A 24,157-nucleotide genomic window follows, 5' to 3' on the forward strand; every position below is an offset into this window, starting at 1 on the left:
TTCATCAAAATTTTGTTTCAAAGAGGAAAAAACGATCTAAGTTTAGCCGTGTTGTTTTTAACAAAACCGCGGTCTAAACTATCTTGAATGTAGCTGAATCTTTTATCGGGATATTTATTTGTGTGGGCCGAAGGCTCGAAGTGGAAGGACATTTATTTCATGAAAACAAATCTATTATAGAGAATACGTGAGGCCCACTGCTTGCAGAAAAAACCGGCCCTCAGTTTCTCAGAATTCGTTTCCTACGGTAGTTTGTCTCTTTATAACAACTTTAGATGATCAACAGAAAAAAATAAATATGGATCACATTTCATGTCGCCAACGTAACACCGTTGAGAAAAAAATGTGAGTTCATTTTATTTTTTGTCTGTCCAGAATCTCACGTCGATTTTTGTACTAGCAAAACACCTTCTTTTGTAGAATTCATTATGTGGAATTAGAGACGAATTGGCAGTGTCAAAAGTTAATTCGTGCTCAGGTTTCGTGGTTATACCTGTGATAAAACTTAATAATAGGTGCACCAAGTAATCAGAGTTATAAGAAATAAAACAAACACAAGAGGACACAGATGATTTTTCTGAGTTTCGAGGTGTTTGGAAATGTAATCAAACACGAGTGTTTGATACACATCCTGATCAAGAAACAAAATCCCACACATTAAGATCAGAGTTTAAAGTTTAAGTTACTGTTAAAGACTCGTGTTTTCTTACTAATAATATACACGGAAAAATTACTCAGTTGTGATTGTCTAGATAATTGCAGTTTTCAGGTAATTCAGTGCAGAAGAGGGTTAACTCAGTGCAAAGAAAGTAACAAATCAGAAAATAAATATTAAAATAATAATAATTGGTAAATAGTCAAAGAAACTCACAGATAGGCAATCAAATGCGAGCCTTAGATATCGCAAAAAAAAAAATTTGACAATTTGAGAATTTGCGAGCGAAACAATAGCCGGCGTTTTAAGCAGGTTTTCTTTCGCCACCGCAGCTGAAAAACAGCTCAAACAACGAAAACACTGTAAAAAGCACTACTTTTTGGTTGTCGGTTTGGAAAAGGTGGTGTTTAGAGAAGGGAATTGCCAACGAAATCGAAAATTACGAGCCGACCCAGCTTAACACTTTGCTCAAGCGATCCAACGTCGGAATTAAAAACAAGCGTGGTTAAACCTCGGAAACGACGATTCCATTTCATCGAAAGTGATTCGGACACAGACTGAACAATTCCTTGAACTGTTTAGCCGGACTTTGAAATGTTTGCGCCTTAAAGATGTGAAGATATCATTGCATATTATTGTTTTGACCGAACGCACGGTTTGAATAATTTATTTTTGCACTTAATGCGCGCGCTTTGCTTCTACTTAATTATGATAAGCCATCTCGTATTTTTCCATGTATATTATAAACACGTAGTCACATGATTTTTCTCGTGCAATTTGGAATAAACAAGCACTTGTTGATTTTTTCAAAGACCACAAATTGCACTCACCCAACGGGCTCGTGCAATTTTGTTAGTCTTGAAAAAATTTAATCCTGCTTATTTATTTCAAACTGCACTCGAAATCATGTGATTACCTATACATATAATTTGACCACCCTACACGAAACCGTTACCTGAAGCTCCGTTTTAATATTTGCAACGATCAAACTTTTTCGGTGAGCAAGACATGCACAAACTAGATGGATGTAAACTAAATAACCAATCGAATAAATGAATAAATTCTGGTCAGAATAAGATTATATACAAGCCTGTTAGAGAGTTTTTCCTCCGTGTTCTCTCCATATAATGATGAAGAACGACACCAACCAAACGGCTTCTCAGTGTTACGTGTCTGTATAACCTTTACTATCAACGGAATAACTGATGTACCTATAGTTTACAACGTTGCTTTGAATGAAGAGAAAAGTTCATTTGAACACAGTTAACCTTGTGCTAAGAGTGCTCGTGTACAGTTAAGTTTTTTTCCTTTCATTTGACTCTCGTAAAACGACAACGCATCAGTACTGTACTTAATGTCTACAAAGACAGATTTATGAATTTCATTTTTTACTAGCTCATAAAGCTATTCAAATAATATTATTTCTAATCGACAGTATTATCATCTAACTGGTCTGTCTATCAACTATAAAAAAACACCAATTTTTAAAATACCACTTTATCTTTGTCTCTTTTCGAATGAAAAAAATATAGAATTTGGAAGGAATATAATACAATTCCCATTTAAACAGTAAATCTTTACAGATTTACCACAAATTAAGCTTTGTTTACTGGTTTTCAGTCTGATTATAAACTGCTCTTGGTTCAAACTTTTAGTCTTGGAGTCAGAGATGAATTTTAAAGATCATTTGATTATCATTACCATGGTTACACAAAACTTAAGTTCCCTTTCTATGCTATTTAACTGCAACTACTGATTAGCACTTTCTTGGTAAACAAACTGGAGAGCTTTTCCCTTCAGAAAATCAGCACGTGATATTTATTAAAAAGCTAACCATATTGAAGAGCTAACTATTGTACTCGCGCTACTAGTACCAATTTACCAATAGGATCATCATTTCTATCATTATTGTTGTTATATTGAATTTATTTGTGTCTGAGAGACCAACCAGCTAATCAATTCACTAACTGACTGACTGACTGACGGTACGCAAACATCGACAACTGTCAAATACTGACAATTTAACAATCTTCAAAGTTTGAATAACAGTTGAAAGAATCCAGGTATGCAAGGATTGTCTTGTAACAGAACAAGTAGAGATCCTGAAAAACGAACAGCAGATAGAGCTTTAAGTCGAGGCAAAGAAATAATTCGCTGATGAACACAGTCCCAGTATCCCTCGTCATTTCTTAGCAACTTACCAGGGTGTTCACAGCACCAGGCCTTTTAGCTCGAATCAGTTTAATGGTTTGAAACACATCAACTGTTTGTTCAATCTTAACTCGTTCGATCACTGACATTATGGTAGCTACACAGCCGCTACGACCCACACCATCCCTAAAAAACAAGTGACGCCAAAAGATAAAATAAAAATAATGATAAGAGCTCCGAGGAGACCCAGGTTGTAAGCAAGGTAAAATATTGCGGTTCACCTGAGAGGGAATGGTACCCAGTTCAAAGATCTAGTCGCCTCATATTATGAGAACTGGGATAAGCACTGGCAGGTATGGGCTCCTAACCTATAGACAAAATCTTAACTAAAGTGAAACTAGGATGCGCCCTAATTACTTTTTGCAATAAATCCCATTTCAGACACAAAGTTTACGGTCAGTTTAGAGCTGAGAGGCAGGTATCGATTTCGCACCCGACATGCTGTTTGAGCCGCAGAGTAACTCACGACAACCAACCATTGGAATAATTATAAGATCACAAGAAGCCCAAGACCACGTAACGTAAATACTTACCAACTAACTTAAACGCAAAAGAAAGAGAACGATTGAGTTCAGATTCGTTTCGCCTCTTAACTTTTTTTAAAAATTTTTTCTTTGAATGACTGAGAGAATTCGCCATGCAAAGCAAAAGCAATGAACTCGCAGTATTGACCAGAAATAATTTTTTTGTTTGCTAATCTTTGCATTCTCACTTTATTTTAACAATCACTAAAAATTGCGAGGGAAAAATTAAATGATTTTTTTTTTATTTAAAAAAAAAAAAAAATTAGTTTACCTGCATTGAAAAACAATGACACCATCTCCGGATTGTTGTTGAGACTGCTCTAATACAGCCAACAGGTCGAGCATTTCTTGGGGATCTGGGTTCGAGTCTCCATTCGCCCATCCAGTGTACTGTATATGCTGTACAGTCGACGTCTTCATGGGAGGCTAACGTATTGGAATTAAAAAGCAACATAAATATCACGATCATGTGCCATCACGGATGGGATCGCCATAAAAAAAAAAGAAAACAGAAAAAGTTTTCGCATCAGCCTCGTCCCCGGAAGTTTCTCAGTCAGTTTTAAAGATGGCGGCCGGTTTCACAGATGGCTGCCTCCATTTTGAAAAAGACCGAGGTTACATTTCAAACACCATTTTTCCGTAACCAGCTTTTTATCCAGATTGCAAGTGACTATTTTAAGGAAAGCTTGTTGCTAGCTACCTCTTTCTAAACTTTCGTATAATTCCAACTTATAACGTCATTGAGACGATTAACATACATTTAATCCATAAGTTGGGCTTAGTAAGTCCTTCTGCTCCTCGTCAATTGTTAGGAAATTCGAAGATCCTCTTGCTCGTATTATTACTCCCAAACTAACTAGTTATTCATAATACTCAGTTCGATTTACACCGTACCGTCGCATTTATAACGCTGAACTTCCTCGTCGTTATGTTCTTCGAATTTGTTTTTGATAGAAGCTGTAAAGTGATGTCTCCATACTTGGCAGACCCTTCATTTGGCCAATATAGTGGATAACTCTACCAGGAGATGCAAAATGCCGGATTCAATATATATCTTCGCATGAGAACATCAATATTTATTTCAGATAATATGCGAAAAATTGAACTTTTTAAAAGTAATAAAATGCAGAATCGCAAGAACTCTCACTCCAGATCTGAGGGATCAAAGGTAAAGAATTCCACATGCACGATTCCAGAGCTTCCTTTAGAAATATCAAGAAGTTAAAACCTGCGTTTGGTGTTAAAACGAGTAAAGTATACCTCTTTTTCCTCTTTTAAACTGTTTAACATCACAATTGTGCCGATATCATACTGTGATATCATCCTCCAGAAGTCGTTAACAGTATCGTTTAACGGGGCTTGAGTCAAAATGTATGCGTCACGTCGACTATAGTCCTGATGAAGGTAGTAAAATATGTAACCATTGAGAAAATTATTGTAAAGAACACAGAGCAATAAATACGATAGAGAGAGACAATTCTATTAAAAGGAAATTCCATTGCACTGATGACCTTAAAGCCTAAAAAAAAAACTGCAGCAAGTATCTAATTTATTATTGCTACTGCACAGTACCAACTGACAACTGATTCGTCTTCCTTGGTATCAAGCCTATAGGTTAAACATTGTTTTCTTGCAATTCTGACCACAGATAAATTGTATTAACTTAAACGTCAACTTGAGGGCGCTGAGTCAAGACACCATGAGTCGTTTATTGTGGGATCCAAAATTGCTCTCAGTGTCAAGATAATCAGTCATAAAATGTATTTTTGGAGGACAAATAAACACCGAAATGGAATGAGTATGGTCAAGGATAGTGAAAACCGACTCGAACTACAAACAAATAACTTGTAAAATATAGGCTAAATTCTCTTAACTTATTTGAACGAAATATAGAACAGCCATAAAGGAGAATTAAGAATTAGATCTGGGGCGGTATAGGGTTAATGCTCCCAACACGTAAGTACTTACGTCAACGAAAGAGGCGTTAATGTAATCCTTATCCAGCTCTGAACTCCTCAGCATGACCCGTGCAGTATCCACTTTAATGAAATAAAAAAACGATTTTAACTATGAAATAAACAATGATGATGATGATGATGATGATGTAATGAACATGGTGAACATCACCCCCAATACTCATCCAATCTATTTAAACTAAACGGGGTTTCAAAAAAATAAAATGTTGGCGAAGTATCAGTATAATTTCGTCCTGACTGATACGAAATTTGGATGAAATCTTTGCGAAATGTCAGCAAAAAATGTAGTCAAAGAATGTTTTTAACCTACAAGAGAGCATTCCATATCTCCGGTTCCCGTTAGTGGGGCAAGGTGGTATTAATTACCCTTTCAATTTTGCAAATGATATAATAATGGATAATAATGATAATGGATATCGTCCCTAACAAATCAGTAAGTAGCCATCAAACTCAATTGTATCAAAAAATGCTTTTTTTTTTTCCGTTATCGCTGAACAGGAAAGAAACACAGTTTAATATAAGTATAATTTCGTCCTGACTGATACGAAATTTGGATGAATTCTTTGCGAAATGTCAGCAAAAAACGTAGTCAAAGAATGTTTTTAACCTACAAGAGAGCATTCCATATTTCCGGTTCCCGTTGGTGGGGCAAGGTGGTATTAATTACCCTTTCAATTTTGCAAATGACTAATGGATATCGTCCCTAGCAAATCAGTAAGTAGCCATCAAACTCAATTGTATCAAAAAATGTTTTTTTTTTTTTCGTTATCGCTGAACAGGAAAGAAACACAGTTTAATAACAGATGGGACAGTACTTACTTGGTACTATATTTGAAAACCTGTTCTTGTTAAGGTTCGAGGGCTTCAACGCTTCGACAAATTCTTCTCCTGAGCTTTGGCAGTCGCTGACGAGCTCCAAACGCTGGAATAACAAATACTTTTCACTTCAGTTTGCCCGTTTAGCAATAGACTATATAATATGAAACTGGTGACATTTGAAAGTGTGAGGTAGACTTATACCTTGAATTCTTCTGCATAACCAGTCTGTTTGGCATCTGACATAACCCTGGCAAGTTTGTTCATTCTAATCCGCAAGTTTTGAGAAGTGACCTCTGTAGTTCCACAGGTCAAAGCTTCCATCACAGCTTGATGTATGAACACGTACTGTGTCTACATAAATACAAAAAACTATGAAGCTAAACAAATACAAGAAGAGCAAACACTGTATCTTGCTAGTCCATTTCATCAAATAATACGATTACGCATAGTGTCGTCATCTTCCATTTAAATTGTTATTTTTCCCATTTCCCTCCTATTAATTATTATGATACAGAACGAATAGCAAACAAAAACGACAAATAATTGAAGAAACGTTCAGTTAAGGCAATAAAACTTTCATTACGTAACTCTTTCCTTGTTTACAAACGTGAAAAATACAGCGGAGATATCAAATTTAATCACATCTGCGTCTAACCCACCTTTCTGGAGCGGGAACACTCGAAAAATTAAAAAACTTATAGGCAACAATAACTATGTCCGAGAAGAATGTAAAAAAACATTTACCCATGTACAAGAAACTGAATTACCCACAAAGATTCGAACCTTGCAACTTCCTATCTCGCGATCGAATGTCCTTTCAATTTCATGTGACTACAGAAAAATCATCAACAACATTCGCTGCAGAAATGAATCAAATTCACTTACATCTTTCTGCACCATATAAGGGCGATGTTTTCGCATCACTTGCACGTAATTCTGTATGAACACAGCATTCTTCTTCTTAGCACCTTCCAACATGGCGTCGATAGCAATGTACGTACCAGTTCGACCAACACCAGCACTGTCATGAAGCAAACAAATAAGAGATCACAAAAGAAAAATGATCATGTCGTTAAAAGGAAAAAAAAAATTCAGCCGACCAGCAATTTTGAATTCCTCTGCGGCCCAGACGCGGTGAATGCTGTCTACACTACACGTGTAGTACCCACTTTTTATCCCACTGAGGTAAGAGGAGGTTGCCACATCTTAAAAATTATTTACTGCATTATTTTTAATGCGTATTGATCTCCTTCCTCGTTGTATCAAACCTTCAGACACTATTTAACTAGTATTTGAATGTTAACGGCCGCGAATCCATGCAGTGGGCGACCTTGATCAGCTGTTCTCCTCACTAGTGCATGCTCTAGTGGAGCTGAGCTGCGATCTTTGAGTTTTCGAGAACTTTGGTAAAGACTGCTCCACAGCAGTCCTGAAAACTTTCATTCGTAGCAGCTGTTTTAAAATGTTTTCCCACCTCACCCACTTGTTGTCAAATGACAATTTTTTTAAAGAGTACCTGCAGTGTACAACGAGTGGTCCGCCGGTGGTCTGATTTCGAACATGAACCTTCCATCTAAATGCAAGTAACGCAGTCGAATGGTGTGGGACACCTCTGTCTGGCCACGAGGTGAAATGATATTGGTAAACCTCACGCGTCTTTGTGCCCTAATGCCGATGAAAATTAAGACTAATAACTTCATTTTAATTTTACTTTTGAGGCTTAAAGGACGAATCACGATCAAAGTTTCAGTACAAAATTGTCTGACAATGTGTAAACTTCAACTTTGCAAGGGCGGTGATGATTTTCCACTGAAAAATAATAGCCTTTCGAGTATCATAAAACCTCTGTTATTCAGAGTGCAGAATCGTTGTCACTTAACAATCTCGCCTATTGCAACCATTTTACCCCAAAGATCTAATCAGTGAATCACTCTTCTAACAGCTGGCATGCAATTTTCGGTGAGTTAGTTTAGAGAATCTTAAGTTATATCACCATAAAAACCTTCCAGTTGAAAAAAAAAAAACAGTCTACTTTCATAATCGGAGAGGAAAGGAGGAGGAGAGCTCTCGTGTCTGTAATTCCTATGAGTTAAACCTTAACTCCCATGAGTGACCAAGACAGAATTTCTCCTTACTATATCAATACAATATCAAACAGACAAGTGATGAGGATAAAGAAAATATTAATTAGGGAATTATTCGTTGATCTCGAAACTAACATCACAAGAACTATATGACAGACAGTAAGGAGAATTGCAAATGAGATCTTGGGAGATAAAGGGTTATAAGGTTTAGGCTTTGTAATCAATATGTTCAAATAAACTGCTTTTGTAAGGTAAGAAAAGCTGTCAATGTCTCTGCATCAATGTAAATTTGATCCCGGACCATAATGTCATTCATTTCCTACGTGAAAGTACACGTTGAACATAATATGAAAATCTCAATTGCCCTACAAACAAATATTACGCTCGTAGGAGTCAGGCTAGTATGCAAGACAAACGACTAAACGTTCATTTATCTTTAAAACCACGATGAACAACATTTTCTATGAAAAAAAAAAATATATTACGTTTAATTCTATTTTAAGGAGTAAACATCACGCAAATAAGGTGTTCTTCTATATTTTCTTACCTGGACTAATTTTAAGGTTCGGATGCAGTAGTCAGCGAAGCTTTGCGTCCCAAGTAGTGTTACTGTGATGGATCCAAACCTCGTAGTATTGTCAGGCCAATACTGATTACACTTGTTCTTAAAGAGTAAAAAAACAATTGTACCTGTATCACTCGTCTTTTGAAATAAAACAATTTGTATCGTTTTCTAAGTCTGTTCTGTTTTAAAAACGGGGCACGGCAATAACATACTGTAAAGAACCCATAGAGTAATAAAGAAAAGTACTTTTTACATCAGAAAGAATACCTTTCCAAGCTCGACCAAGTTGGTTAACATGACGATAACAGAACAGTTATTTTGCCAGATCATTCGCCAGAAATCATTGATTGTTGTAGAGGTTGGACCTGAAAAAATATCAACAAAGTATTGAGAGACTTGATAGAAACAAACCACGCGTACCTAAGCAGACTTCACTCTACAGATCTATCACAGATTTACAACAGTGATATACCAGATTTATTTTTTAAACAATTATCCAAGAAAAACAATAAAATGTACAACCGACTGTGGGTTGGAAAATGTGAATAAGAACCAAAATCTATTACCTTGCGTTGCAATGTAGTTCATTGATTCCTCATCAACAGTCTAAGAATGAAATAGAAGTTACTATTAAATCATAACTGATGATTTGATTTAGAGACACAAGTGATTATTTCGCTGTTTATATTTTCTGTTCACTTTTCCTATCAAGCTGAGAGAAGAGTTACTTTTAGTTAAGTTTCTTACTTTTTAGGTTCTTCGTTTGTAATGTGTTTTTACATTCTCCATCCGTAACAATAATTGGTCCATTTTGAAGTATATTTAACTATTTGGTATTTGGCTACCACAGCAAACCACCCTTATGAAGTCTTATCCCAAAAAAGCGCATTCCGATTGAGTGTTGTGAAGCCAATAACATAATAATCTCAGAGCAAAGTAGAATAAAGGTAGATATGTCAGTGAGCCAAAGAGAACTCAAAGAAAATACATTCAAACTGCCTAAAGCGTGGGAAACAAGAGCAACCAAGTCTAAAATTGACTTCAGTTTTAAATCTAAGTGATCGAGAGAGAGAGAGGCACGAATTTACAGGAACAATAAAAAAGGGAAGTAAAGCCAGACACTGCAATACCAAGTTACTCTCTATTGTCAATTGAAAATTGCTCTATAATAAGTTTTCTTTAACACCACAATAGAGAATTCGAAACATCGTGACGTACTTTTAAAATGGACCGTACTACGCGGTATGGGGGTTGTACTTACCGGAATGTAACTGGCGTTAATGTAGTCAGACTTTGGATCACCCTCTATTTTCTCCAAAACAACGCGAGAATGATCATCTGTCACGAAAAAGTGCCAGTCTTAAGTTTTTACAGAAAATCTCTCGCAGCGGAATCTCTCTCCTCAATGACTCACTCGTACTCAAACTAATTCTCACCCAGTGACCACTACTAAATTGTAGGGCGCGGAAACCCTGGTTCACCCTAATCTTCGTTTGCAAGAGTTAATCCCTCAGTTAAACTTCTTCCTACGATCACGCGATAACAGAGGATTCCACAAAATTTAAGGGTCCGCAAAGCGATTTTTTTTAAAATGCAAATTTGTAATTGATGTCTTTACTCTGCGTTCAAGCGAATGAGTATTTAGAAATATTTTTTCTTGCATAAAATACAACTGAATAGTGTAGAATAAATAAAATTCACTTACAGGTCGTAATATTTCCAAAACGGTTTTTCACTTTGTTGTTTTTGCCAACGTCCCAAGAGAACGGCAAAATGCTGGGTAACTTCTGTTAAAAAATAAGTATAAAAAGTTAATTGTCTAAGTCTCCAAGCCAGCTAAGAACACAAGCCGTTCTACCGACTGAACATTAACTTATTTTGATTTGAAGGGATAGGCAATCTTATTAGAAATTACTATTCATATTTGTTGTTGATGATCATGAAACAGTAACTACAATTATACTTAATTACGTCAAACCAACAACAACAGCAACAATCACACAGTATTAAAGGCTTGCAAAAGGAAACTCTCTTCATTAAAGCGAGAAACCTTGTCGAAGCAGATAGTACTTCTTCTTTTTATCCAACTGCACAAAGTACAAATAACGCGCCAATAGAGTGCAAATATCCTGCGATATTGTATTGTTATTTGGACAGTTGGTTACTTTGCAGTGTAAAAAGACCTGTTTAACCAGTCGGCTGCGCGCGTTAGCCTCTCTATTCGCTTTGCTTTTTCCACCTTATGAGAAACAGTTGTTACATAATTTTCTTCTACCCTTCTATGGACAAATCAACCTACACCGGCATTAGCTTATGGAAATCCCCTTGAAAAGCTATCATAATTTTTTTGCCTTGCCTTAAATTCCTCTTTCAGCACAATGCCTCCATTGACTGATTTGTTCTTGAAGTATTGAGCAAACTCCGCCACAGGAATTGGTTTTGGCGTACCATCATCAGCCTCACTGTACACCGATTCTTTTTCTTTGGGGAGAGATTCTTTCACACCAACTGTGAAGCGGAATCAAAGGAGGTTAATTTAAATTTAAAAAGTAATTCCCTATCGCTTAATAGTCCCAATCTCACAAGAGACCCAGATTTTTCCTCGGCCTCACGATGGTGACAAATGCTTTAAATCTATTTGATCGGACAACCCATCTCAAAATTCACCATCTTTCTTACTTTATTTCCACATTAAATCATTAAGAAACTTTCAATACTGCTGGTCCTCGTGATAAGCGTTCTTTTGCTCACAAAAGAGGTCTTTAGAGCTCATTTGGTAGAGTGTCCGACCGAAAATTCGAGAGGTCTGACGCTCGCACTTGAACGGACAACTCATATCTTTCCTTTGTCCTGTGTTCCGGACAAATACAACAATTGCATAGTTCCTATGACTAAACGAAGACGTCCTTTCTAACATTTCTATGTCGTAAACCTTTCCTCGTGATAGTGAGCTAAAAATGTAATCATATAGATGTACATTATCGGTTTTTCATCAATCACATTTTAACTTCATGTGGCGATCGGTATTGATTTCACATTGTAGATAGTCCTAGAAGTGAGAAATCGAGCGAAGGAATCATCTGCCTCCAACCTCTTAACTAACCATTAATTCATAAAATATCTAAGTGCAATAGCTTACCACTTTCATCCGAAGGAATTTCAGACACGTTTTGATAAACTAAGTCAGCTGTTCCTCCGTTGGACTCAACTGAATCCATTCTGAATTCGCCAAGTGGAATATGTACTTTATTACTGTCTTTCCCTGGGCCCGACTTTTCTGCCTGTCTCCTCCTGAAACGGTGGTGGGAAACACACAGTTACACTAGGCACAAACAAAAAGCTCTTTTCTTTTTATGATATTCCATTACAACATAAGGAACATGAAACAATTTGCTTCTACCCCTTGTGAACATCATCAGGAAAATTACACTTTGCAAAGCCATTATATAAAACTATTACTGCGGGTCAAGCATACCTCCGATACAGCAGTATTGCAACAAGAAGCAATGGTACCAAGACTATAACCAGAACCACTGGAACGGCAATCTGCACAATACTAGCAGATTTAGAGCTTTCTCTTCTTCCTAATCCTACAGCATGTGTATCAAAAAAAGGAGAACACCCATCCAAGGTTAGTCAATATTCAATTATGAATACAGAGTAATTATCAAGCTAAGTACCTCTGTTTTCAGAAATATTAGGTTTGAAAGTGAAGCGATAAAATCAAGAAAATTTCGACTCAAAATTATCAATAAGTATTCATCTTGCCTTCAGTGACAGAAATTTTTGCCACCTTGCTGACTGGTCCATATAAAATTACCTGTGAACGTAATAGGCAAAGTTAGTCTTAATTTGTCTTTTAGTTAGTTTAGCATTTTCAGTTTTGCTGGAGGTTCCAATAGTTGGCAAATATAATCTGCCACTTTGGGAAAGCGTTGTTCTTAATTACAAATTCATAAAATTTGTAATTTTTTCACGCTGTGTACCATCACAGATCTTTCGATCTCACCCTATTGCGACACGGGACGCTTTCAAAATCCTAACACCAGTCATCCCTTTCCTAGGGAGGGCTAAGGTTCCCTTTGGAAACTTTGAAGGTTTAAGTCTTTTACAGTTGCATTTTCCTGCTTTTTTTGGGTCTTTTTCAATACTTTTTCCTATGCGGTTCCTTAAGGTCAACCAGTTGAAGAGTATTACATGTGTGATAGGAGTACAATGCCATTTGGGTGAAAGCTTCAGGCAAATTGTAACTTGTCAGAAATTTCTTACATCATTGTCATAAGTCATCGCTCTTTGGTACACAATGTAGTCCTCTCCGATTTGGAGTTCTTTGTTTCTGTATGCTCCATACGTTTTTCCATCGCCAACACTGAATTCCCAAGACATTTCATTCCCCGGAATATTTTTCAGCTCAGCAGCAACATAAAAATTCAGGTTCCCTTTCTCGGAATTATTTGAATCTTGTATTTTTGAAGCAAAATCAATCGGAAGATCTTCCACTCCGTCAACAACATTTAGAACTATAACTTGATGAGAACTGAAAAAGAGGAAATTGGAATATTTTTTAACGTTCATTGCACTTAACTTAAGTACTCGAACCTTAAAAAATAACATTTACAAAGAGAGCTTTGATAAAGGAGCTACAGGTAACGAAATTTGAGTAAAAAAGATGTCCCTTCTATCAAAATCTTGGAAAGATAGCCTGAAGGAGCAACAAAATACCAAAGAAGTAAGAATAACAGGGATGAAAGGAGAGGTCGACATGGATGGGAACTGCAAAACTTGAAAATCCAGGCGTCGCTTCAATGATGGCGACAAGTGTAAAGGTAAAGGAGCATTATCTTAGTTAAGATCAGGGTTTGTAAGTCCCCCAAAAAATGAGTAATTCACCTTATTGGACCATTTCTTTGCTCCGCAGGCCACAAGCGAATCACAACAGTTGATGTCGAAATACGTTTATTCGTCACCGAAAGTACAGCTGGGGAGATCGGGGCTAAAATGAAAAAGAGAAGCAAGAAAATTGTAACAGGTTTGAAAAGGTGTTTTCTTCAGAAAAATGTGTGTGTTATTTATATGATAATGTACTCTAAACTGGAGAGCGAAAAAGAAAAGAGTCAATTATTGAGCCGTTGAAAATTTTGCCCTGGTAAACTTAGTGAAAGACAATTAGCCAATGACAAAAATTAGACCGGCATAATTCATCCTTTTTTACGAGTACCATGCAAGCTAACTCATTATTTCTTCAAAAAAAAGGTGTTAATATTCATCAGCCGTATATTTCTGGATAGAAAGGGTTTTTAATTGAGTTCATACTGTTTTAGTTATCTCAACAATAAATCAGTCTAAAACTCTGTCTTTTATATTAATAAGCAACTGCTCATATAAATCAAATTTCACCTGTCATCTTTGTTTCGATCCTATCAGGAAATCTTCTGGGTTCTCCGAGTCCACAAACAGAGCTCACGAAAATCTGAAACTCGTAGATTGAACCTGGAACTAAACCTTTCATGGTGTAATAGGTGGAACTGCCAACGTCCTGAACACCTTCCTCTCTAAAGCTTCCATTATAAGGCTTTATACCGAGATACTTCACCTTAAGAAAGAAAGACAGCTTTATGTGAAACTTCACATAGCTTTTCAACAATATCTCCTGTTCAAAAGGAGAAGACTGACCATGGTTTTGCATTCTGGAAATACGCCATGAAAAAAACGAACAAACAAAGACTACCACTGAAAGAAAAAAAAAGAACAATTATCAGATCTGTCTTTTCCAACAACATTTGCTGCAAACGCGAGAGACAAACTTTCCAAATCCACGTACGTTTCTGCTTATCCTAAAAAAATTCCAGCAGAATATTACACAAGAGGCTCCTCGCATAATGGCTGACATCAAAAGTTAAAAAAATGGCGTTAGGTTTCACATCATTTTATTGCTTTCGTGAAACTCACTCTATAGCTGAGACTTTCTTTTGTCATAAGCTCTGGTTCCTTCCATTCCAGTGTCACTTGGGTTGCTCCAACGTTTGATGCATTTAACCCCCAAGGTGTTCCCGGGCCTTTGAGAAAAGCGAAAATACTTCTAATACTCAGCGTAAACATAAATTTCCTTGTAAAGAAGTTGACTTATTTCATTCCTTTTTTGTTCTCTATTATTTATGAACTGTTCTAATTTAATTTTGGGATATCTTCCTTTATTTTGAAGGGCCAATGTAGTTACTGGCTTTGGGTTTACTAAATTCACTCTAACTGCTGTATGCCGTACTACATACCCGACGTTCTCGGCAGTTCTAAAGGTGGACCATATGGGCCAGGACCTACTTTGGTATAAGCTCGAACAGATACTTGGTATTGCGAACAAAGCAATAATCCACTCAGTAAAATGAATGTGTCTGTTGTATTGACTGTTTTGCCGCTCAGAGGTGATCTTTTCTGTCGTGTTCCCCGAGACAACAATTCTTCTTTGACGTTGTACAGAATGATGCCGCCATTACTCTGCTCTCTTGGTAGAGGTGCCCATGAAATGTTTAAGGTGGTCTTGTTCACATAGGCAGAAAACACCTTAGCTGGGCCACTATTAGGCTCTGAGGGAAAACAATTCAGTCAAAAGTTAACCATCATGCCCTAGGAAGTTTTTACGGTCTTAGCATGTAATTTGAAACCCATGTCGATTTCCTTCGTCCATAATCACCCTAGTTCATCTTAGTTTATTCCAATAATGTTTTTTTAATCTTACCAAACTTATTTTTTGTGGTTTAATTAAAATTGAATTTCATTTTTTTTACAATCCACATTACACGACTGAACTAAACGTGCCGGTAATGAAGATCTTGCTTCTTGTTAACATCGATAAGACACGTAAGACAGACTACATTGCACTTACTGTATTCTGAGATATTAACGATTAAAGAGGCGTTTTCTCCAGGTTTTATTATCTCAGCTCTGACGTTAAACCAATAGGTGGCTCCACCCAACACATCAACTGTGTAACTAAAGACATCTGGTCCAAAGGTCTCATTGTGAGTATTAAGTGGATCTTCACTGTGGTGGTAAAACACAGTGTAATTCCTGATAACTCCATTCGGTTGTGAAGGGGCTGTCCAGGATAAAGTTATCATTGGTCCATGTGACTCAGTCGGTGTTTTAAGAGTATGATTGAGGGAAGCCGGAGGACCAGGTGCTAAAGAAAAAGTTATAATTAGAGGAAAAGTCAGAAATTAATAATGTTGTAGGAATTAAAATTGCACTTAGCTTGGTTTATTATGTAAAATAATAATTACTTTAAAGATAAAGAAATTCCCATGGAATGTTCTGTCCGTGTCTTACCATCTACAACTGTTCGCACGATTTTCACAGAGCTTTTTGGTCCATCACCGCTAGATGTGAAGGCCAACACTTGAAAGTCATAATCTGTACCAGATTGTAGCCCAGTGACAGATATGGACTGAATTGCTGCATTGTTGATGAGTAATTCGGTTGTTGAGCTCATATCACCACCTGTTTCTTTGTAAAAGAGTTTGTATCCCTTGATGATTCCATGTCTGGAGTCTTCAGGAGGTAACTGCCAAAATGCTAAAACACTGGTAAAAGAGCTGGCTGCTACAGTTAAGCCACTAGGAGGTTGTGAAGGGACTAAAATTAAGATAAATTTTATTATCATTAGAATGAGGAATGCAGATTAAAACATACATTGTAAGAAATCCTAACATTATAACCTTCTTAGAGTATGTTTTACATTTTACATCTTCAGTTTCCATAGTGAGCATAATCCATAAACTTACAAAAATAATACATGAATGTCAATATCCAACAACTCCTCCTTACCTAACAACAGTCAACTGATTGCAAGTAGGGTTAATGTTTGGTTAGATATACAGTTGCTTGGATGCTAATATTGATTCAAATAAGACACCTAAAAAGCATTTTGCATAACAGTTTTCAAACATAATCCAAAAAATGGTGTCAAGAATAGATGGATTAAAGACCTAAATAGAGAAAAAGAAAACAGATTTTCTTGACTAAGTTACAAGGAGCTTAATGATCAGATTCTTGGGATTAAACTTTTCAATATATATTTGTTAGGATTTCAACATATATACACAGTCAAACATATTACTACACCTTCATTAATGTCAACCCAACTTTACAATGATATAGGCTCTTGAAAACCAACCAAAAGTGGAAGTGCAACTGCTACAAACAATAGAGTTTCTTACCATCTTCCATTGTTCTCTCCACCACAACTGAACTCTTTGGTCCATCACCATGAGACGTGAACGCCAACACTTGAAATTCGTATTCTGTGTACTTATCCAGACCATTAATTACTCCTAAAAAGGTCCTTCCATTATTGATAGTTTCCACACGTATTGACCCAATAAACCCTTTCTTTTTATAGAACAATTTGAACCCTGCAATGATTCCATGTCTGGAATATGCAGGAGGTAAATGCCAGGATGCACTGATACTTGTAGAAGAGATTGCAGATAAGGTCAATTCACTGGGTGCTTTTGAGGGGACTGAAATTAAGACAGAATGATGATTGAATAATAGCAATAATAATATTGATTACAATATAACAATAGTAATAATAATAATAATAATAATAATAATAATAATAATAATAATAATAATAACAATGCTACCAATATTCTTCATTCTTTTGCACATAAAAATCAATTCATGCGGTATTTAAGAGATCAAAGTCAATCAAGCCTTACTCTTCCAGTTAGTAAAACGTCTTGCACAGTGTTATTGGAAAATAATAATTTGTAGGGTCTTAGGAACTATTGGGAGTGCATATATGAGATTAATTATGTAAACAGTAGAAGAATGTATCCAAAAACAGACTTAAACAGATCAATTTTCCATTTGTAGACCCCTTCAGAAAAGCAGGCAACCACCAACATTTAACATAGGTGCATATCTAGCTCCATGATTTGGAGTCATACAGCTGTAGGATAAGACCTTTTTTGTGGAAAATACCACTTCCTACATTGTAATTTGGCCAATGTACAGTGTAACACCTGTACATGATGTTTCCCTAAAGGGAGTGTTCACAAAAATAAACTACATCCAATGACCAAAGAGGCTTAATATAATAAATTAACCATTGTGCTAGCCTTAAAAATTGCTCAATGTGAAAACTTGATGATATTAAATGAAACATAATATACCTCTAGATATAAGAACTCCATACACCTCTACTCTCAAAGCTTTGTTTCTAACAAACTTGACAGGCTGGAAACGAATGAATCTTGCCCTCACATCTCTGAGATTGTGTTTGGCAATGTCATGTCTTCCAGAATTGCCACTGAAAGTCTAAAACAATTAATTCAAAATATGAGTTGATGATTTAACCTTATAAATCAATTTTATTGTTGTTGGCCATGGGACTGAAACTAGTGAGTCAGTCAGTGCTTTAGAAAACTTTAAAGGCTACTGTGCACCAAAGTATCCAGATGTGTTCTCTTTTCCCTGCTTTATAAGTTCAGTTAATTCAATTAACATTATACATATGTGACAGAAAACTCGGTATTGTGCATACATATTGTAGTTACTCAGGATTTTAATATAGCCCTTATCATAAACATTTAAGATCCTTGCTTTTAGAGACATGCATGTCTGTCCACCATTATAGATGCTCATTTCTCTCAGTACACGATGAGGAGTAATGTATTTTAAGATTTCACATTTCATTCAAGTTCACAAGTTTTCTCCAGGGTTCAGAGTTTGAGACTTAAACCCTCACATACATGTAGCTCTTAAAATCTCCCTTTAGAATAACTAAGAATATCTCTTACAGTTCCGTATTCAATCTCACCTATGGTTTTTTTAACCAACCTTGTCAACATTGTTTTCCTTGTAAGTCACAAAAGTGGAACCATCAAAGGATAGCTGTAACTTGTACTCAGTTGTCCAGTCATCAAAAGTTGACCTCCCTTGAGTAGCTACAGCACAAATAAGAAACTCATACTGCAGATCAATTTGTAGATAATCATCAGGTCTGTCACTACTGCTGGGTGACCATCCCCTAAATGCATTCAGTCGACCTTTAGAAGCTTCAAGATTTGTACGTTCACTTGATGCTGAGAAGCTGGCATCAGGAAGTGTGTCAGTGCTAGCCACACCTATGGCCTGCATTTGGCAAGCTGTAATCAGTTATAAGAAAACGATGAACTGATTAATTACAAGCAGATACATGTAACACAAAGAGGTAGACAGCAAACCTGCCACTACAAAACTAATTTGCATTTATGTAAGGTTCAGTTTAAATCAATCATATGAGAGCTGTCTAATAATCTGAGGGTTTTCATTTGTTTAATCAGGTGTATTGATTTGAAATTTTTTTTGGAGTCTATAGTACCAGACTTTCAATACATATTTGACATTAATCTATGTTTAATATTGTACCAGTGTTTTCCACTTAGCATAAAGGTTTTGAAAAAAAAATTCAATCAAATTGTACCTGCAGGCACAGTTAAGGCATGGCAGAGAGAACTGTCCATTAAATGATTTAGAGCAAAGGCTAGGAATGGTTTTATTGTGAGGTCAAGTATAATGAGAACTTTGGCTGACATACAAGTTTCAAATTGTAGATGCATGGAAAGAAAAAAATTGAGGAAAATGCCAGTAAGACTAAGCCTACTGGGATTCAATCAAATTGCACCTGCAGGCACAGTTAAAGCATGGCAGAGAGAAATGTCATTTAAATATGTCAGAGCAAGGGCATGGGATGGTTCTATAGTAAGGTAAAGCATGAATGTAGAACTAGTGTACAGTAGCATAACTCCTCTGTGCAATAACTTAAGACTTCAATCAGTGTGAGGTTTTCAAACATATCCAGGTATTTTATATAAGATGTATTACCTCTCCTTTCAGAATAAACTTCAACTTCACAAAGTGTGAAGTGTTCACTGTCAGATCTTAAGCTTCTTATTGTCACATATCTTCCAAATAATACAGGACGACAGAAAAAGGATACCCCTTTTCCTCTTGGAAGGCCATAACTCTGCTTATCACCACACCTGGGATTGGTAATTCCTCCATTATTAGATACTGTGCCTGTAAAGAATCAGGAAACAATTTAGGGTTTGGCAGGAAAAGCAACCAAGAACTTGATTACCCAGCTACTATCATTACACAGTATTATGAGAATATTAGCTACATCCTTCAGATCTAGAGTGCAGCCTTTATTATTTCATCATATCTTCCACAAGTAGAGTAGAAAGAAAATGTTAATTCACCATGACACTTCATCATGATGTATTTGACAAAAATTTCCACCTAATATTTCTTTGCATATAGGCATAGATAAACTTAAATATAACCCACCAGTTAAAGCGTGAAACAAATTATTTGTCACTACCAACATTATGAGACATGATTGCTTGAAACATTTTGACTCTATGGTATAGTGTTACAATTTCAAAAATGATCTAACCTACCCACTCTGATCTCAAAGTTATTCTGCCTGTAAAACCACTGGTTTTCTTGGTTGACTAGGTATATTTCTGAAACTGGTTCAACTTGTCCCAAGTCAACTCTCCACCAAGGGTTGAGTTCTTTGCCAGTGTGGGTACAGCTGTTAGCGTAATAGTCTGTGTTACTGATACCATCAACTGCCCTGCTACTTACACCACCAAACTCTACACTACTTTGATTTGTTTGTTTTCCAAATGCAAGATTATCTGAAATGACACGTGCAATTATGTTAATCAGCATCTAGTCACATTAAAAGTGTGGTCAGAAGAGATTTTGGAACTAACAGTGTCACTACAACTTAACAAAAACTTTCAAAGTTTTGCTACAAAGATCTTTAGTCAATATCAATCTCTATAGTTGATGAAATGTACCTCGCAAATAGATTTCCACCTCACAGAGTTGAAGAGCTTGTTTCCTTACTGTTGATATCCCTACATATCTGCCAGTTATCAGTGGGTTGGTAAAACAAACAGCTGATGCTTTGAAGTTAACAAAACTGTACAGTCCTTTACACTGAGTGTTGTTTACTACTATTGGGTTGTTACCTGATGTTATTAAAAATAAATAAATAAAAACAACAGTTCACCTCAATTCTCTGTATATACCAAATGTGTGACAAACTACTGTATAAATGTTTTTCATTACTGATCATGATATAAACTTGTTTTTCCCCTGTAAACTGGGTTTCGGTATGACACAGTTTCAAAGGGAAATAAGATTTTGCATGCATGTACATGTAAATGTACACATAAAGTTAACTGAACCACTTACAATAAATAGAATATATATCCATCATTATTGTTTGAAGCGTGTAATCATAGTGATTTGTAAAATACACAAAGTATATTAAGGGGCTCAAATATCTCAATTCAGCAGTAACAGAAACATCAAACTGAAAAAGCAACATATAACTCCCTCTACAACACTTTCTTAATATGCACATAATATTTTACATACTTGTGCATGGTAAAACTTCTGCACAGATGGGTTGAGATTGAGATTGAGCATATAACTATGGTTTTCCAACCTGACACACTGGAATTGCCTTTTTTTATTACTTTTAATGTACCCATTTATCTTAAGATTATATCAATTGATTACATGAAAAGTATAGTGACTGCTCACCCAATGTAATGTTATAATTTTTGCTCCTAGCCATCACATCAGCAACTGTTGAAAATCTGTTGACTATGAATATGTCAGAGACTGGAACCTTATCTGAACCCAGATCAACTCTCCACCAGCTTGGATTTCTTGACTGAGTATGCGTACAGCTTCCATTTCTAAATTCAGTATCAGAATTACCATCCACTGCTTTATCTGACACACCTGACACACCCAACTGAGTATTATTAAATGTTGAAGACTGAAAGGTGGCCTTCCCAAGGGCAAAATTAACTGTGTCAAGACAGAAAATAAATTAATATCAACTAAGGTTTTAGTATTGCATTTTGCAAACACCTACATGTATATCAGCCTGCTAGGATAAAGTAATGTCAGAGTTGATCAACTCCCAAGTAAGTGCAGATAAAGATGCCCTGGTATATTGTTGAAAAAGAAAGACTGAAGTTTCTAAAAATGTAAGAGCAAATAAAAAGAACAAGATGACCAGATTTGTGAGCTGCCTCCACCAGAGTAAAAGTATTGTATAATTTTCACTGAGAAACTTTCCATACAAAGCAATGATCTCCCGTTCAAAATTTGTCCAACCTCTTTGTTCCAGATGCCAAATGAATAAATCCCCATCGATCTACAAAGTAGGCATGCATGAATTCCACATCTGTCAATATTTATAAATGTACTTAGAGTTTATGTAAAGAGTTTTAGTTTTTTAGGGCAAATCAAAAGGATGACAGTACTTAATAAAACATTTAACTCCAGCATGTTTTCAATTTATGGTTTGCATTTTCTCTGTTTGATCCTTACTAGCTCCACCATACTTCAGTTCAATTCGCCCATCACTTACCAAGGCAATTTATAAAATGCCTGAATTGAAAATACTGTAGAACTCAAAGACTTTGCCATGAAAAGCACTTCTCCTTTTAATGCAAATAAACTAATTTTCAAAAGAGAGGTTTTACACTTAGCATAATTTTGTATGTGAGGTTGTTTATGCACCTTGATAAAAAACTTTTTCATAAATTCGGCTATTATATAGTCAAAGGTAATTAATAAAATAATAACCTGGTTTTTGCTTAACACCGAACACTTCTATTCTCATACACACAGCACCATGGTATGCACTTGGCAAGATTCGTAGGTAGTGTGCTTCAACACTTTCATAAAGAACATGCTTCACCTCTGAGGCTCTGTCACTATTTCCCTGAAAGGTCTGAAATCAAAACCATCAGCTAAAAATTTAAAGATATACATCTATTTCCAGAAATATATTTAAATAAATATAATAACAAACTTCCAATAGTTGTAAGCATCAAGTATATTGGTTTTATTTCCTCATCTTTGTGCTCCTCATCCCTCCTTTACACAATTAAACCTTGTTTAAACTAGGTTTTTGCAAGTCTAATGGCATTCAGTTTTGACATCTATCCTCATTCTCCATGATCTTAGGGATGCTGTACAAACAAAAGCTTTTCCCTGTATTTTTCCTCTACAGAGTGACAAGAAAAACAGCTCTAACAATTTTCTCCATTAATTGTTTTGTGAAAAATCAAAGTTCTTCACAGATTAATGTTCCCAATCAGACCTCATTAAGAATGCATCTTCACTCTGTAGGAAGTGTCAAACAAAGAGGCAGTCAAATTTAATTATTTTGTAGACAACTGCAAATATCAATAAAAGCCAAGTGACATGGTCTTTAACATGTTACCTTAATTTGTCCACCTTCTCTGTAGACCATCCAAGTTGTTCCATCATTGGAGAATTGAAGTGTATAGTTTTTCACCCATTGATCTGCTTGAGAATTCCCTTGAGTGGACACAGCACAGATGATATATAGTGCCTGTAGATCAATCTGTAGATACGGGTTAGTGTCACTTGGTCTTGCACACCATGATGGTCCTGATGTGTAGTTCAGTCGACCATTCTTGGCTGGTGTGCTGGCATTTTTAACTGAAGAAACGGTTATGTTACCATCTGAAATTTTCTCATTTTCCATTCCCAGATCCAGATCAACACAGTCAGCTGAGTAGAAAGAAAATGTATTAGAGAGGCACCCATAGATCCCCTTAACAAATGTCCATCTTCTCCCTTGCATACAAGAAAGGTTGATTGTAATTGTTCTCGTATACCCTCTTTGGATAAATCTGAATGCTGGCATGGAAAACTGGGCTTAGTAAAGGGTTCTAATACACAAAGTGCATCAAGTTTAGTCTTACTGGTAAACTTCCTGCAAAAAAATAAAAGAACAAAAATCAAACAATTAAGCTTTGTTTGGTAGTTTGACTTGATTACCTCTACCTTTCTTTTAATTTTGTATGTTTTCATTAGAAATATTTTTCTGTTTGAGTGATGAAACTTGCTCAACCCTTTAACCCCTAAATATAAATAATCATCTAATTTATCCAAAAAATGGTATCATCCCTGAATCAAACATTAAGGTTTGAAAGAAAGAAAATTGTTGCAAACTCAAGAAGCTAAGGTCTTGACTCTGGGATAAACTCTTCTTGTAAGTACCTAAAGAAATGTATAGAGAACAGTATGGAGAAATTGCATACTGATACTACTGTGCAAAGTTTAAAGTAACAGCTCAAAACAACAGGGTTTGATTGTAGTTTACAACAAATTTCCCCATACACACAAGCCTCAACTTCATCGTGTCATGTCTAAATGTACTGAAGATGGACATTTACCCAGCATCCTATGAGTAAATTAAGGAATTAAGA

At 36.0% G+C, this 24,157-nt stretch overlaps 1 protein-coding gene across 1 annotated transcript in view; it reads right to left on the bottom strand.

Moving 5' to 3' along the window:
• Nucleotides 1-995: 995 nt before the first annotated feature.
• LOC131784665 (uncharacterized) overlaps nt 996-24,157 on the bottom strand; it is an 86,040-nt gene continuing 62,878 nt past the window's right edge. The window contains 35 exon segments of the mRNA XM_066159479.1: nt 996-2,757; nt 2,857-2,992; nt 3,662-3,816; nt 4,285-4,407; nt 4,651-4,785; nt 5,359-5,429; nt 6,186-6,288; nt 6,387-6,536; nt 7,071-7,206; nt 7,702-7,850; nt 8,817-8,933; nt 9,102-9,199; nt 9,401-9,440; nt 10,096-10,172; nt 10,540-10,621; nt 11,191-11,342; nt 11,974-12,125; nt 12,310-12,424; nt 12,603-12,654; nt 13,104-13,371; nt 13,725-13,827; nt 14,232-14,427; nt 14,784-14,890; nt 15,104-15,415; nt 15,715-16,011; nt 16,158-16,463; nt 17,048-17,350; nt 18,008-18,152; nt 18,675-18,982; nt 19,701-19,895; nt 20,279-20,521; nt 20,687-20,860; nt 21,441-21,713; nt 22,500-22,647; nt 23,143-23,456. Of these exon segments, the coding sequence (XP_066015576.1) occupies nt 2,677-2,757; nt 2,857-2,992; nt 3,662-3,816; nt 4,285-4,407; nt 4,651-4,785; nt 5,359-5,429; nt 6,186-6,288; nt 6,387-6,536; nt 7,071-7,206; nt 7,702-7,850; nt 8,817-8,933; nt 9,102-9,199; nt 9,401-9,440; nt 10,096-10,172; nt 10,540-10,621; nt 11,191-11,342; nt 11,974-12,125; nt 12,310-12,424; nt 12,603-12,654; nt 13,104-13,371; nt 13,725-13,827; nt 14,232-14,427; nt 14,784-14,890; nt 15,104-15,415; nt 15,715-16,011; nt 16,158-16,463; nt 17,048-17,350; nt 18,008-18,152; nt 18,675-18,982; nt 19,701-19,895; nt 20,279-20,521; nt 20,687-20,860; nt 21,441-21,713; nt 22,500-22,647; nt 23,143-23,456 (5,816 nt within the window). The 3' untranslated portion in view covers nt 996-2,676.

Source organism: Pocillopora verrucosa, chromosome 12 (genome assembly GCF_036669915.1).
Source record: "Pocillopora verrucosa isolate sample1 chromosome 12, ASM3666991v2, whole genome shotgun sequence".
Taxonomy (NCBI): domain Eukaryota; kingdom Metazoa; phylum Cnidaria; class Anthozoa; order Scleractinia; family Pocilloporidae; genus Pocillopora; species Pocillopora verrucosa.